The sequence below is a fragment of the Passer montanus genome, unplaced genomic scaffold (assembly GCF_014805655.1).
Source record: "Passer montanus isolate IOZ18808 unplaced genomic scaffold, ASM1480565v1 scaffold26, whole genome shotgun sequence".
In the NCBI taxonomy this organism is placed as follows: Eukaryota; Metazoa; Chordata; class Aves; order Passeriformes; family Passeridae; genus Passer; species Passer montanus.
This window is the reverse complement of record NW_024367261.1, coordinates 10397511-10415316: the sequence shown is the minus strand read 5'-3', so window position 1 is coordinate 10415316 and position 17806 is coordinate 10397511. Positions and strand designations below refer to the sequence as shown.

General features: G+C 38.9%; 1 protein-coding gene across 2 annotated transcripts in view; it reads right to left on the bottom strand.

Moving 5' to 3' along the window:
- Positions 1–17806, bottom strand: part of LOC120503477 (tubulin polymerization promoting protein) — a 61747-nt gene that overhangs the window by 9605 nt on the left and 34336 nt on the right. For both annotated transcript variants that reach the window (XM_039711985.1, XM_039711986.1), the window contains exon 3: positions 9659–9812. In XM_039711985.1, the coding sequence (XP_039567919.1) occupies positions 9659–9812 (154 nt within the window). The remainder of the gene's footprint in view (positions 1–9658; positions 9813–17806) is intronic.

The window sequence follows — 17806 nt, the reverse complement described above, 5'->3', positions numbered from 1 at the left end:
GTAAACAAAGAGCGCTAAAACTGGGCACTTTTTTATGTGCACCACCTGTCACTATCTGAAAGTAAATGACCACTGAAGCATTCTTTGCTCAAAATAGCATTACTAAATAACCTTTAGGGACTTCTGTATTGTAGTCTTAAGAGTACTATTCACAGAGGTGGAATAGTTTCTATACTGAAAAAATAGGTATCAAGACAATACTTAGGAAGAAGTATTGGTCTAATATATGCTGTTTACTTGCTCACATTGACCTGGTAGCACCATTTAACAAGAAAAACTCCAAATGCAAGACAAGGGCAATATATTCAATATGGAGTTAATTAAACTTAAATCATAATTGCTTTCCTTGTATTTAAAAACCATTACTTGACAGAAAATCAGTTTTGTCTACACTTGCATATACTCTCTACCATCACATCCACAGAGAAGTCTCAGAAACTCTAGTTGACTGCCCTTTCCTTTACCTAGTTCATTCTCAGGACAGATTGCTATTCTGAAAATTTCTAATGGTAAACTTAATCACTATTTAAAAAAGAAAGACTGCAGCTTCTGCTCCTCTGTTTCAAAGGTGTGGCATGAAATGTATGAACTTTTCCTCAATACACAAACTACAATAAAAACATATGAGAATTTTTGTACAGCAATGTATTTAGTAACGTACTAAATACTAGTAACGTACATAAAACTTACGTGAATAGATGGAAATGCATACATATTAACAGGCAAGAAGAAACAGTAAAACAAGGACTAATAGAATGAGTCATGTCAACAATACAGGATGTTCCCAGAAAACTATTCCCAGTGGTAAACTTGAGAAATGTGGTGTTTATATCAAGACACCTGCATTCTGATAAGACCTCAACACACATGACTTACAAGGCGCATCTTTACAAGACAGCAGCATGCCACACAAGCCCTTCCTCTTCCTATTAATATGTAGACATGTTTCTAACCAACAAAGAAAACTGAGGATGGGCAACAGCTTGGCAGGTTAAAAAATATTATATTTTTGTCCCAAAAAACAATTAAGCAAAACCTAAAACCACAGCACATGGAACAGCACAAATCCCGGGCAAGAGCAACAATGATCCCACATCAGGTGGTCTTTCATCCCAAGATGGATCAGAATGCTTCCTGCATCACAGGAGTCATAATAAGTGAAATGAACATTAAAGGCAGTAGCTGAAAGGCAAACATTTTTTCTCTAGATTTTTTTTTACTGAGTAAAAACTTCAGCCTTCTCCTAAGTTGTATGTTGAGTCACTGATGTGCCCCTTCCCACATATGACAGATTATTACAATTGAAATCCTGTTGATTTGCTCTTGGCTCCTATAAAATGGGAGGCTCACCTTGCTTCCAACAACACAAAATCCAAGCAATGTTAATTCCCTGCACGTTATGTTCTCACTCCCTGAAGTGATGTATCTATATAAAAGATCAGAGATGAGATGCCTCTACAAGGATATGCAGAACACCTTATTTCTCCTTTTCCTTCTTTGTTGTGATGAAGATGTGTACATTAAAAAGAAAATATTCCTTTTTTTTTAAGGTGGGGTGAACATTTTTAAGGTTGTGCTAAGATGCTTTCATTCAAAAAAGTCTTTGTAAATACAGAACAGAATGTACAACAACTTCATACCCATCCTGGGCTCCTCAACCACAAGCAGCTAGTGGTACTATATATCACAGAATCATAGAAAAGTCATGTTACTGAGCACTACTGAAAAAAAGCCTTGCTTCATCATCACTGCACCCTATCTTCAGGTATTTATATACATGGATATGGCATTCACCCTTGAGCCTTCTCTTCTCCATGTTACACAGTCCCAGCTCTCTCAGCCTTTCCTCACAGGATATATGCTCCAGTCCCTCAATCACCTTTATGGTCCTTTTCTGGACTCTCTCCAGTAGTTTATCAGTCTTCTCCAGGGAGCTTAGAACTGAATTCAGGACTTCAGATGAGATTTCAGCAGTGCTGAGCAGAGGGGAAGGAACATCATGTTTGCTTGGCAATACTTCTAATGCAGCTGAGATACCAGCAACATTCCATACAGCAAGAACACCTCTTCGGTTCATGTTCAGCTTGGTGTCCATTTCAACCAATCTCTTTTCCATCTGCATAGCCCCCTGCACATACTGGTGAATGGGGCTCTTCCTCACCAGTTGCAGGATTTCGCACTGCTTGCTGAAGTTCCTGTCAGCCCAGATCTCCAGCCTGTGAGGTCCCTCTGGATGGCAACCATCCCATCGGGATGACCAATCAGGCACTCCTCCCAGCTCTGTGTCATCAGTAAACTCACTGAAAGTATACCACACCCAACCATGAAGATGATTAATGAAAATGTACCCCTGGGGTACACCACTGTTTTCCAGCCTCCAACTAGACTTTGCACTGTTCATCAACACCCTCAGGGCCCAACGATTCAGCCTGTTTTCAATCCACTTCAATGTCTGCCCATCCAGCTACTGCAGCTTGAGGGGCTGTGAGACTCTTGTAAGAGACCACATCAAAGGCCTTACTGAAGCAAGGGGTAGACACTGTACTACTCTCTTCTTCCCCTGTCTACTTGGGTAGTCATTTAATTGTAGAGGTTTACAGGTCAGTCAAGTACAACCCTCCCTTGGTGATCAACCATGCTGATTACTCCTGATGACTTTCTTCTCCTTCATGTGCTTGGATATGATTTCTAGGACTAGCCGTACCATTACTTTCAGTGTCTTAACCTGAGAAGTTTATCATAAAGATTCCTCTATGAGCTGATGACTTATTTTTAGTGAACAGCCTTTATAAACTGAATGTGCAACCAACTGTTCTTATCAAAATGTTTTTTTTGTTTCTGAACAAAACCAACTATGCAGATTAAATTGGCTATTGAGCAAAAGGCAAAACCAATAGAAAGGGTGGCCGTGAGCTCATTCTCTACAACCCATCTGCTCATTACTGCACAAGGGTATGGGGAGGCAAATAAAAAAGTGGGGGGTGGGGGAGAAAGCTGACCATCCTTCTTAAGTGAAGAAAAATGTAGGAAGAAATGTAGTGAAGAGCACAAAGGGCTGGATGTGAACTGTTTCCACAATAGCAAGTTAGTCTCTCCCTTCTTTTTCACAGTGAATCACATAAAAATGATTCTGCCATGTCATACAGCAATTCTGTATTCTTGAACTGTTTACTATCTAGAGTAAGTTATATAATCTCTCTATTTACATTATTCTAAAGGCAATAAATTCCTTGGGGCCAACCTCCTCATTTTTTTTTTCTCTGGGACCACAGAAGCCTTCATTTTCCATCTCTTATTTGCACATACAGTTAACCACAAAGTTTGCATATCACAGAAGGTGCGCGTGAACTTCAATTTTTTATTTAAAAAAAACTTTGTCTTAGGAAGAAAGTTTTACTTAGCACAACAGAATCAAACATAATCATTTAGTGTTCCAAATTGAGTTTACTCATTTTTTGGCATTTTTTCTTCAAAATTCAGTATTTTTCCTCACTTTGTGTTAATGTCTACAAAGAAGTGCTGCTAAGATAGCAAGGGGTTTGGAGCATGTGACATACATGGAAAAGATGATGGGAATGTGTTTATAAAGACTCAGAATTAAAAAAGGAGAAACAAATCTTATTCCTGTCCTCAAGAGAGTGGTTATATTAGAAACAGAGACAGTTTAGAAGTAAACAATAATGGACATGATTTGGAAGATACGAAATTCCAAATAGACATGTGAGAATTTTTCACCACTGTGGTTGGGCAAACCTGGAAAGAGTGGGGGATTCTCTGTCCCTGAGGATTATCAAAACTTAAAATGACTAAGTCACAGAACAATTTAGGTTGGAAAGAACCTTTGAATATGAGTCTTTATCTAGCATAAGGCCCTGTTCACAGCAAGGCTCAAAGAGGCTTATATAGAAACTTCTCCAGTTAAGTCCTGAACACCTCAGAAGTCCCACAGCCTCCATGGACAACTTATTCCAGGGTCTGACCACACTGCAGGTAAGTAAAAAAGCCAAAAAAGTTCTACATCTCATCTAAATTCCCTATTACCAATAGTCCAACTTCTTTCTGAAGCAGCCCTCTTACCAGACAGGAAGTGAAAGCTATTGTCTTTAAACTCTGGAAACCTTAACAAATGCCACATTCCTCCCTTCCCCTCTCTTGAGAAAGTCAACTCTGCAAACTTACAGATTTTGCCTGCTACCTAAAGATAACTAATGAATCAAGGACCAGTTTACAGAGGAAGCAATACAATCCATTTCATTATTGTCAAGAATTTGAATTAGTTCCAGAAATGCATTATCAGCCCTTAGGAAACTGAAATGAATTACAGTAAAAAGGAAATGAGAGCACAGAAGTCAATAACATGTATTTTGTCTACGGTAGTACAGAAGTATATAGCAATTTGCCAAAGAAAAATATATGAAGAAGTCTGCAGAAAGTCAGAAACAGAGATCAAGCCTTCAGATAAAATTTGGATTTCATTCGTGTTGCTTTGCTTTACCACACGCACAGACACACCCACACAAACGTAAATAAGCACCTCCACTTCAATAATGCCAGAAAATAACACCATTTAATCCTGGTGAGAACTTTCAATGGAGTGGTTCCCAGTAATGCCACTCAGATGATATAGCACTGCAAGTCCTAATTCTATATACAGTACCTAAACCTTCTTATTTATTAGGAGTCCAGCCAGAACTAGATAAAATACATCAAAAAGGTGCCTTATATGTGACACCACTTTCCATAAGAAATTCTCATAAATCTGTCAATTCCGCCTGACCCATATCTAGCTCTATCAAGAGAAGACCATGTGAAGTCCAGCCATAAGGGCAGATCAGGTGTTATTAGGCAGCCACAAGAGAACCTTCCCTTTTCTCCTTTCTAAGATTAGCCCCTTAACTCCAGTTCTCCAGCATTTCAACAGTTTAAGTCACTGCATGATCCCACCTCATGGGATCTAGCAGCCTGATTAATATGACCTCCCACAAAAACAGTGTGCCAACACTTCTGAGGAGTTTTTCATTCTTGTTGGTGGTGAATACAAAACAGAAAAGGAAATATATTACAAACACTTTTTTTTCAGTGAGTGTGTTGCTGAATCCTTCTTCATTTTAATGTTACAACCAGTCTTTAATGAGACTTGGTCCAAAGCTAGATGCTGTTAACTTAGGCCTTTACATAGAGTACCATCCCTCTTCCTCATTTTTTCACGTATTTCCTCAAGAGCCTCTATTCATACAGTGCAGCACTCCAGTCAGAAGAGAAGTGTTAACACACCTGCACAATCCCAGTGAATCACATCTCTACAACTAATTTGCCCTGCTTTCCCCATACTATATGCTTTTGTGTGCAGGCATTAGAGACAGACCCCATGTCCTGCTGCATTCATAGAAAGGCAAAAACCTCTCTTGTCACGCCTGTCACCTAAACGTATCTGCTCTGTCCCTTATGATCTTTCATCTTCAGGTTATGGCAACCTTCCATACCCAGTCTAATAGTCTCCTCAGCAGATCAGTAAGCTTAGTTTGTAAAGATACTCTTGTTCTACTTTGTTAGATTTATTTCATCCCTGCTGAGTAGCCCTCATTTCTGTGGTCCTAGAAGCTAAAGTCCCATCTTCAAGAGAAGCCATACAGTCCACTTCTACCCAATCTTTCCTCCTCCTGGGATTGGCAAGACAAGATCTCAGTTCCTTACCCATCACCCTCATCCCTAAAGCTCTGTAGTTCCTCTTTACATGCGTCAGGGTTGCCTCCAGAGCAGTACTCTGGGTACCCACAAGGAAGAGAAAGAGGAAGAAGAAGTCCATGTGGGGAAGATGGACAAATCTTGGCCGTGCATCTGCAACAATCCCAGATCCTGGCACCTACCAAGCAGTAAAACTCATGAGACAGCAGGTGAGATCAGAAAATACATGTCTTGATCATCCATAAGAAGAGTCTCCAGTAATGTTCTGTGACTGGTACCCATTACTCCTGACTCATGGTACAGCACTGTTGCCAGAATATAGTGTCACCCATTCAGGGAAGTGTAATTGCACATGAGATATTTGGGATGGCAAAATCTTCTGTGACTGTTCACTCAACTCCTTTCCAGATTTTCACTAACAGCTCATGCTAAGGCCTGATAAAACTACAAATCTGTGGCCAGCCAAGGATTCATTCAACCAAGGATTCTTAAAAGAAGCTGTCTGTCCCCACAGTGTGAGACAGTGCTGGTCAACATTATCACTCATTTTCCCTTTTTTGTGTAAACATTAAATTCAGGCTCAGCTGACTCTGATGGGTCTTGTTGATCCTCACCAGAGCTTAGGATACTATATGTATTCTGAAATTGAGCAATTGCAGGTGGAGCAGATCTGTGAATTTTTGAAAGCTACCAGCTTTCAGCCTTTTCTATCTCAATAATCTCTGTCCACTTGGTCTTCAGTTGTCACTCCTACACCTTGTGTAGCTTGGGTTTTCTACAAATACCACGTCAGTCTCCTCCTCATCTTCTCCTGCCATCTGGAATCTCAGGACCTCGACCACAGCACATCTCCCACAAGAGTGGCCACCACCGCCCTGAACTCTGGGAAGACACAGGAGCTCTCTGAAGCATTCAAGGTGGATATAGGACTTCTTCCTAATAGAGCCAAAGACTCTCATGTGCTAATGGCAGTTCTGCAGACTTCTACATATTAATGGAAGTCCATGTGCTGGACAGCATCTCCTGCAGCTTTTTCAGACTACCACTGTATAGTCTTCAAGCAGATCCACATAGTCTTAAGTGGAATTCCTAGGCCTCTTTGCACTTCTGCAGCAACAAGTGTTTTGTCTCATTTACCACACTCTGTGGGCTTCACTCTGGCTTCCTTGCTCTTGCCCTAACAGGTATGTTTTGGTGAGAATATGATCTTGCCCACATCAACATCTCCCTGAGCATCCATCATCCAGCTTTTCAAGCGCTGTTGCTGCTGTACTGCCCTGCCACCCATACTCCTCTCACCATGAATCTCACTGGACTGAGCCCTGAACAACCTGATCTGGCTTTAAGTCAGCCCTCTTGTGAGCAGAAGTTTGAATGAGATCATCCCAGATTCCTTGCACTTGAAATTGCTCTGCATTTCTACGTCAAAGACCCTGATGAATATACACTGAAGTTCAACTGGTTTTATTTTAACAGCAAACAATAACCAAGGTAAGGATCTGTTCCCCAGGAGGTGTAAAAATGCATATAGCATTGCTATGGCACACAGCTCTTGGTACAGGAAAAGAAAGAGCCTCAGTTTTGCTCTTTGTAACCTTTGTGTAGGAATGAGGACAATTAAAAGGCCCTAGACTTCATTTACATGTCTGTTTACAAGCTGTCAAAGTTACATGACCTGCACTGTAGATTCTCTTCAGAGATCACCACCAAGCGAGCTAATAAAGCCACTGGCTTCATTAACCTGTATGACTTTCCTCTTCTTCTTCCTGTGTGACAGTCAATCATACATGTTCTGTTCCCAGATTAGAAAGCAGCCTAAAATTCACTTGGTTTCAATGTCTGGCTGCTGAGCCTTCTCAACCACATCAACAACAAGCAGGGATTTTTGTAATTCTATGACATTCTGAAGGAGAAGAAAAAATAAACAGAAGAAGATAAAAAAATCTTCTATCACTTCTATCCTAACATGCACTAAAATCCTCATTGTCTGATGTGAAGGTCAACTTTCCAACTGTCCTGCTGAAGGAGTGCTTTCCCCACCCCAGGCTGCCATTTAGTCCACATACTGCCCCTACCCACTACCTCCCCAGAATACCCAGTACAGAAGAAAATGAGAAGAAGCTAAGACACAAAATTCCCACGGGCTGCTGAAGTATTATCCACAAGCTTCACTTAATCATACTTTCAACTCCTTCCTCCTAATAGGTTTAGAGTAATGTGTCAGTAGTCACAAACTTTTCTGTCTGAGACCTGAACCAAATCTACATGACCTATAGCAGAGTTTTACAGAGCAGGGCACACACTACATGGCATGACTAACTTGCCTTAGAACTTTTAAGAAAAGCTTAATGTAACCATACAGAAAGGAGCACAACTTAAAATTTCCACAATATTAACTTCCCAAAGTAAACAAAGCATTAAAAGCTTGTATAGAGAATTCATATATGCACTCCTGGGTTGCAGAAGGAGCGTGGCCATGTATTCATTTATTTATTTTAATATCTTTAATTGCCAAATTTGTGGGTCTTTTTCACCATCCAGGAACTAAATTAGCATGAGAAAACAAACATGACATTTGGTTTTATATACACACACATAGATACACACACACACACACTCCCAGTCTGCAATCTCCCTCCTTTTTATGCTCTGCCTCCTCGCCCTTACTTTTCCAGGTAGCAGAAGAAGACATTCTGATCCCCCTTTCTTAACTTCTTCAACTCTCCCCAGAATGGCACATATTGAACAGTCAAGCCTCACATCTTTGGCTCATATTCCTCTCTGCTCTTCTCCCCCTCTGCTGCTGGCACACTCCTATACCTCTGCTGAACCTATATGATGCTGCTTTGCATCTGCAAAGCTCTCTCATCCATGCACCCCACACAGAAAGATTTTTCCCTTAGTAGCAGACACTGCTCATTTCAATGCCTGCTGAAATACCAAAAATGGAATCAGAAGTGAGACCTAGAAGAATGTACACAATTTGAAGGAAGAATCCCTGTACAGATGAAGAAGTTACTCCAATTTATTAACATAAGTGAAGAACAAAAAGGAAGGTTTAAGTTTTAAGTCCGTATCAAAATTACCACTTGTTTTAAATGAGAGTAGAAGAGTAATAAAATAAAATAAAATCTTGCAAAAAGCTGACTTATTTTACAACTCAAAACAGTTCTTTTCACTTGATGTTTATGCTGATCATTTGTAGAGAACCAGTTTCTGAAAAGATTATGCTTTCATTCACAGCTTTACAGGCAAAATTCAGGAGGATCACAAATTTTAAGCAGATGAACTAAACTGACAGAACTATTCGAGCTGATGGTAAACACTCCAGTATTTCCTAAAATACTGGATAAATGCTTGCCTAGCCTGGGCATCTAAAAGGACAACCAAGCTAATGTACAGTATGCTTTATAGCTGCCTTTTCTCATACAAAGCTTAATACCAGTATTTTAAAATTAAAAAGAAAGAACATAGTAGCTGTGACAGACTTTGAACAAACAAGAAACAAAGATGGGACCACATGATAATTAGTCACAGATTTCCAGTGTTCTGGGATTCACATGGTGTAAATAAATGTATTTTAAGATGCCTTTGCTTTTTTGTATTTCACAAAACATCTTAAAACTTTTTATTGTGGCTCCAATGTCATTATACTCTTTTTGATTTGGATACACCACTGTTCATCAACATTTCATTGTTCTAAGCATACACAAGAGCTCAGAATATTCCTGATGTGCTACAACATGCTAGTAAAATTCCTAGAAGAAGCAATGACAGTACTACACAAGAACACACAGTAGCGCAATACTCAGTTGTTGCATAGTCTTTTCTCCCATTCTCCTTTGCAATTGCTGCCTTCAGGCTCACAGAGAAATTGGATTTGTGGACTGTAGAGGGAAGTGGTGAACATAACAACACTGCAATAGGACAAAGGACAGGCAGAAACAATCTGTCCATTAGACCAGTAACATACCGTTACTCCAGTTAAACCTGGGCCTTTTCCTTCAATTAGTTTATACATTTCTTGAAGTGCTTCCTCATCACTTTTGCCTTTAAATCGCTTCTTGGAGAGTTCTTGAAGAGCTTCCTTAAACTGCTCAAAAGTAATAGTTCTTACAGACTTTCCCCTGTTGAAACACACAGCAATTGAAAGAAATTACAAAGGAGCACAAAAGCATTTCAAGAATAGCAGAATGGCTTCAGTTTACCACAGTGAACAACAGACAACTGCAACAGAACAGGAAGGCCCATGCAACCCATTTACGATGTCAAAAAAAACATATCCCAGGAATATCACTTTATTTTTATATGTACATCAGTAGGACAGCACTTCACAGATTTCCCTTGATGAATGTTCAGAAATAAAGAGGAAATAAAGCAACTGGGTTTACTGTCAAAATGCCTGCAGCTCATCAAATTAAATACAGTCTCATTTGGTTGATCACTTATAATGCCTGCATGTATAAGACAAGATCTGAAGCGTCTTAGGTGAGTCTTTTTATTTACTACTTTTGATTCCTCTTTGAATAACTTATCATATTACTTATAAGTCACTATTCATGTGTTCACAAATAAATTAAGAATTATTCTGCTATTGTGTAAAGCAAACTACTGAAAAGCATTAAAATCCTGAAATTCCTCCTCAATTGAAGACTGACAAGTTTTTAAATAACACATTTAAATTCAATACTTGTTTTCCTTTGTAGACCATCATCTTCAAAAAACATTTAAAGGTATGCAGAAAACACAATATAGTAGCCTGGTAAACTCATAAATTTTGCTGTACAAGTGTGTGGTGCAAATTCTGATCATGGGAAATTCCCACTTTACAAACACCAGTTTATACTGTCATTCCTGCAGATCTTTTTTGGTCCATCACACCAAAGGTTTCAGTTGACAGAACTCTTACAAAGCATTCACTACAGTGATATGTTTACCCAAAAGGAGGTTAATGCATGTCTATTTTGTAGCATTTTAAAATATTCAGTTTGGGCAGGAGATAATGTTGCAGAGTATGCACTGCTCCACTCAATTCCCTAATATTAATCTAGTTTTAGTGTTCCTCATTTTAAAATTCAGATATGAAGCAACAGCATTAGTGAGTTTACTCACCATTAAACAAAAACCAACTATTTTTACGAATTACAGCAGAGACAAACCACATCTTTTCCTGTTTTAGTAAACTACAGATTCTCTGATCTTTAGAATAAGAATTTACACCCCAAAATTTAGCCATATATTTTGAACTAAAGTTTGGCAGATCAAATAGAACCATTTTCAAAAAGATGTTTTGATACTTATACTGATATAATCTTACATAGTACCATCTTCAAAAGCAGAAAATGTTTACATTACAAAAATCTCTAAGTTAAAGTAATATTTGAGAGTCCATGTTGCTGGGAAACATGCTACTACACAAGTTTTGTTTGCTGCTTGAGCATTTCTTTTTGTGCCAATTTGTAGAACATTTCAAGCAAATCAGGGGAAAAAATAACCAAGCACCACCACACAACCCAGACCAGTCCTTTCAACAGAGACAGCTGTTTATATAGGAATAAACAATAGATGCTAGGATAGAGAAAGTGTGCACCAGCAACAGAAATCTTGCGCTAGAAAAACAGTACACAGCAATCTAATTTTAATTCGAGTGTCAAAAAGACCACCTTGAAGAGCAATTCATCTATATGTCATGGATTTATCTTTGATCTTCTTTTAGGTACCTTCAGTGGTCAAATCCCTCTCAGTTGGGGGATGCCTCCACTAATGAAAAGGGGAAATGAGATTTCTGGTTCAGCAACCAACAGTTAGAAAGTAACTCTTACTTCAATTAACTAAACAAAAATGAAATTTTATCCCAGGCTTTTACAACAAAGAGAAATCAGTTATTCAAAACAAAATTCAACACTAAGGGAACCCTCTAAATAATTGTTCATTACTAGCATTCTTTATTTTCAATGCAGGCCAACATATGTATCAAATGTCAGCAACCCCCACAAAATAAACTTTATGTGTTTTTTGACCAAACATTGCTGTTTGCAACTACTTGTCTGCTTTAGGTAAAGCATGTGCTGGAATATCTCAGAATTAGCTGGTAAAAGAACATCATGACAGTAGAAATAAAGAATATAATCCAGCATTTAATTAATCAGAAAGACAGGTGGAATAAACTGCAATTAACTACCTGGAATTTCTCCAGGATTCTCATTAATAGGATTAATATCCGTCTTCTGATGAAACACATCCAAGAACTTTTAAGTAGCACAAGAGGTCAAGACTTCATTTTGTTTTGCCTCTTATTTAGAAAAAGAAACCACTGTCAATCACTGCAAGGCTTCAGCATAACAACACCCTAAGGCCCTAAATTCTCTACAGACTCACTGCCAAGCCTAGCACTCAGGCCTTGTCAAAGGCAGCTTTCTGTAGCACATAGGTTTAGCTTGGATCATCAGTTAGGATCATTGCAGTGGGGAAGGGAATGACCACTTTCAGCAAAACCAGCAAAAATTCATGTTGACTTGTTTGTTTTTCACCAAATATTCTGAGTTGGAAGGGACCCACAAGGATCATCAAGTTCCAACCCTGAAGTGGTCAAACACAACACCTTGTCACTATTAGCACCACATTCTATACAAATGAACTGATCTCAGGGTTATTTTAACACATGAAAAATTTCTGCTTGCCCACTTATTAAATAGAAGAGCATAACTTTTTTTTGGTATGAATTAAAAGGAAAAATACAAAAATATGGCAGTCATGAGGAACAAAGAGCATTTGGTTTAAGACACATTTCATCTCTTCCCTGTCACTTACATGGGGCAAGGAAATGAGTGGATTTTTCCCCTTCAGCTTAAGGTAAAATCACAAATTAGACACATATGACCAAGGTACTATTGCAGCCGAATCCCGAAGGAGAAACAAATGTGCATCATAGCTGATACTCTTTACCAGGCAACAGCATTAATTGATGTTAAAAATAGGATTGGGAGTGAAGGAATTTTTTGCAACTATATCCCAAGTTTCCTAAATAAAACAGCTTTAATTTTGAAATTTGTTATCTTTTTCTACACTCCAAAAATACCCCCTCTCACTCCCTCATATACTACAAAATTATCAAATCCACTAGTAAAGCACCAAAATTAACTCCAAAACTCTACAGCTACAACATATGCCAAGTCTTGTGGAAAACCCTAGGAACACAACATGTTCTTGCACTTTTGGTATGTGAGGTATGGTACATGTATGCCATGTATTAGCATCTAAATTATCAAGCAGCAATCCTATACCCCTCCTCTATCTAGAGACAGATCTCTAAAAGCTCTGAGCAGTTGCTGTCATCATGATTACTAACTAGAACAGCATGCTCCCCTCTCCTCTTTCTGTACAGTCATGGGTTGAATGTATAGGAGACCACTGACTGAGCAGGTAGAAATTACAGAAAAAGTCTTTCAACGAACCTTGATTTACACACTCTCTCCAATCCAGGTCCACAAAAACACCCTAGGGGTAATGGACTTGTGAGTACTATTGGATGGAAAACTGGACATGAGCCAGCAACATGCACTCCCAGCCCAGAAAGCCAACAACTGTGTCCTGGGCTACACCAAAAGCAGCATGGGAGCAGGGTGTGGGAGGGGATTCTGCCCCTCTACTCTCCTGTGACGAGAGCCCACTTAGAGCACTGCATCCAGCTCTGGGGTCCCCAGCACAGGAAAGACACTGACCTGTTGGAGTGAGTCCAGAGCAGACCAGAGAGTTGATCAGAGAGAAGGAACAGTTCTGCCATGAAGACAAGTTGGGAGAGTTGGGGTTGTTCAGACTGGTGGACACATGGCTCCAGGAGACCTTACTGCAGCTTTTAGGGAGCATACAAGGAAGGACTGGGGGCAGGCTTTCTAGCAGAGCTGTTGTGATAGGACAAGGTAATGGCTGCAAACTAAAATAGGGTAGATTCAGACTAGATATAAGGAAGACATTTTAGGAGGGTGGTGAAACACTGACAGCAAGAGGCTGTCCAGAGAAATGACAGATGGCCCATCCCTGGTCAGGCTGGATGGGGCTATGAGCAACCTGGTCTCATGCAATGTGTCCCTGCTCACTGGGAGAAGGGCGAGGTGGTGGTGTTCACCTGGATGACACGTAAAAGGCTCCCTCCAACTCAAACGGTTTGAAAAATTGTAATACTATGAACACAGCATAATACACAAGGCTCTCATACAAGGCTCTCATACCCCCAGTTTATTTTCACCATTTTTAATGTCCTGTTCACATTCAGGAAATCCCTTCCTTGTACCAGCTTTTCAGACCTCATGAACTTAAGAAAAAAACCTCAACCCATAACACCCCAAATAAACTAATTCCTTTTTATTAAGCAACGGCTACAAAGAATCAGCTTCTTTGTGTATATTTGTAACTTGTTTTTAGAAGCTCATTAAAAATATCTCGTTTCCATGGGAATAACAAAACAAATATATTCACTTTCATTTTCCAAGTGTTACAAGTTCAAACAACTTGTCTACAATTAAGTATGCCAAGGGTGATCACTCAGCCCTTAACACTCATCTCTTAAGTTTAGCATTCCAGAGAGTTAGCATAGAAAGAGAAAAAACTGTATGTTGAAAAAAAAAAATTTAAAATCAAGGCATCAGAATGAAAATTGAAACTGACCAGAAAGTAAGACAAAATGGAAAATAGCAACAAAGAAAGGAAGGTAGGAGGGAAAAAAGGTTTTTACAAAACGAGGTGTCATAAGGTTGGCCACTTCAATGAAAAGAATAAAATATATGAAGGACATTAATAATAAAATTTTTAAAGCCCTATACTTCATTATGACACAAAGAAACCTTTATGTTTAGAAAGGATACATTCTTACATACCATTCTATTTTAAGCTCTGCTTCTTACAACAAACAGAATTACTGTAATGCATCATCCTTCAGTGGTGGAAACCGTATTCATGGTACAATAATGACAGCCTCCTCTACCTATGCCTACATTTGGGAACAGAATGAACATACTCAGAAGAATTTTAGGAAGCTTCCCATTACTTCCCGTCTTTGATAAGTCTCTCCATGTGTGGCTACTACATAATGGGAGATTCTGAACTGAAGGTCAAAATCCTCAGTTTGCTCTTGGGAGCCCAAGTTCACCTATATAAAAGCATCAGTTCTGTATCTGGACATCAGCACAGTAAACGGAGTGTAAAGTGTCAATCATTGGCCCAAAGTAGATTGGAACAGCAAGCAATGCAGCTTTCATTTGCAAATATTACTACTAACAGTGCCCCAAGTTCTTAAATGTGAAAAGTGTACTGCTGCAAATGGATACCATGGAGTTGAATACTATTTGGATTAACAGTTGTCCACAATTTCAGCTGAAAAGCTACACAATTACACTCCATATGCCCAATACACAAAATCCTTGACTGATGTTAGATATCTTTATCTCCAGAGCACTAAAAACAGCTCAGTGTTAATAGAATAAAGTCTACAACTTAATGGGTCCTGCTGTGATCTTCAATCTACCAAAAGTCGTACCCAATTCCCATCACAATAGGATACTTTTCTATTTTCTTACACTGAAGATAGGAAAGAAAATGTAGAACAACTGAGAGAAGCTTCTATTTTTGTTAGTACGTCAGACAGGATTATGGCAGGATACAATAACCAGGACTGTTCTGCTGTGGAAATTGTCATCTATGGTCTAAGCAGGTCTGACAAGGGTCTAAAAACACTCTAACTAGAAGTGGGAGTCCAACAAATGTTTTTGCATAAACTTTAAGAGAAGGAGTTTTGTTTCTAATTCTAAATTCACCAGGGACTTGGGTGTCTCATCAACTGAGCAGTCAAGTAAAACTCAACAGCATCTTTTCTTGTAAATTAGAACAGGACTTTGGGTACTTCCTACATTTATTCCCTTCTAAGGCAGTCTCATTCATTCAGAAAACAGAATGAAGAACCAAGCTGGCAATAGAACGCACAAGCAGCTTATTTGTCACAGTTTCTGACCTACTGGCACAACAAGCCTGATCAGACTATTTCTGATTTGCCACTATTGCTCCCACATCTACGTAGGCAACTGCTAACTAATACTGGAACATTTCTTAATTATCAGAAGTAAACACTGAAAATTATTCAAATTAATCACATAAAAGCACCATCACTGAGAACAAGACCATTAGTCAGGCATTTTATCCTGACTAACTAAAGGCATATTTCCTAATGACATTCATCCCTGACTTCACACTTTAGCTGTTTCTCTTTTATCTTAACATGCCACACCAAAAAGTCACTACAGATGAAACTTATTGATTTTCATACAAAGATTTTTCTTACTTTGCACTTTACAGCAGCAACTTTATTATTATTTCTGTTACGGCCCAGAGCATTCACCCCTCTTTGTTCGGTAGAACAGACACTTTCTCTTCCTTGCTACTTGTAAAAACACCAGGTCTTCACAATGTGGTCTATAAACATAATATACAGCGATAACAATTGCTAGCGATAACAATTGCTAGCGTTACTTGTACTGCACACCTTAACAATCATAAGGTACCACAGACAAATTCAAATTCCTTGAAGCAAAATAGGTTTGTACCCATCTCTGCAAAACACAACATTCATCTAACAGATATATTTTTTCCCAAGAATATCTGCTGTAATGCTATCACCACAAAGTCCAAGGCTGTGTAGCCAAGAAGCAGATTATGCTGCAGGGGTGGTGGTTAATTTTTTTTTTTTTCATAGTTTATAATTTTCACTTTCTCCTCTCTGACACAACTCAGAATTTCTGCAGGTTATCAGCACAATAATTCATAACCAAGAAGTCCCAAACTAAAGGCAGGCCCCTAGGCAGCTAACCAGGCCGGTAGAACCTTGCAATCTAATGGAATATTAAAGACATCCTGTGAAGGTCTGGTTTTCACTATGTATCAGTCAAGAACAGAATAAAAAACCTCTTAGATATATAGTGCAAAAAACCCCTTAAAATTAGAAAGAGAGGATTTTCTTGGATAAAACAGAACAGTGTATAATTAACCCAAAGCACAGGCTTGTGTACTAATTTTAAAAATAGAGCTGAGGATAGATGAGCAAGTGAAAAAATCTACTTTAATACTATCAGGATATTTGCACTGCACTGACAGCTCTAAAGAGATATGGTGAAAAAAACAAAATTAAGGTAACAAAAGTTCAGATATCACCTCGCATCAGACTTCTGCCCAATTATGGGTAAGACTGGGATACTGAAATTAGACATCTGTATGTCGATGCAAGCAGGAGTAAGTTGGCAAATTGTAAGGAAAGAGGCACTGACAATATTTTCAAAAAAGTGATCCTAGGAAGAAGCTACAACAGAGATCTTCAGCTAAAGTAGTGGTCACTTCTGGAACACAGGCACCTTTGAATGCATGGTTATTTACCACAAGTGGATTCTTTTGACGGGAAGAGTACGACTGACATCCAGATGACCTTCACAATTACTCTCTCTAAGATAGATAGCATGCTGGCCAAGTCACAGTACAGCAGCTTCATATACCCCATGACCACAAGTGAATGCCATTATCAGTTTTCTAGGAAAGAAAAACAAAACAAGCACAATGCAAAACACAGTACAAAATTCTCTCACTGTATCATTGCAAATAGTCTTCACTTACAGAAACCTCTCTGGGAGTGGGCCACAAGGGCAGAACACCTCAGATCATTTACTCAGGAACTGAACCTGGAATGGTCAGTTTTTCCTCCTGGTGCTTTTTGTTTCACAAGTGAGCAAGGGTAAAGCAGAGTATGCCCAGTTTATTCTAAGTGTCTGAAACTGGGACAGCTGCTAAGCAAGAAAAGTAGAAAGCAATGAAAATCTGAAGCAAGAGGACATCAACAGCTCACTAAACCAGCAGCTGATTTGATTTCATTGCAACTTAAATATTTCAGGGCTCTCTTACGAAAACTCTGTTTTTTGATCCTTCAGTTAACACATCTCTCCTCTTGACTTTTTTTCCTATCCTATGTGTTTCACTCATGGTGAAAATTCATTTCCTTTAAAATAAAACCTGAAATTCAAAAAAGACAAACCCAATAGCTATGAGCCAATCAGATAAAATAGTATTGGGAAGGGAACAAAGGGGGACT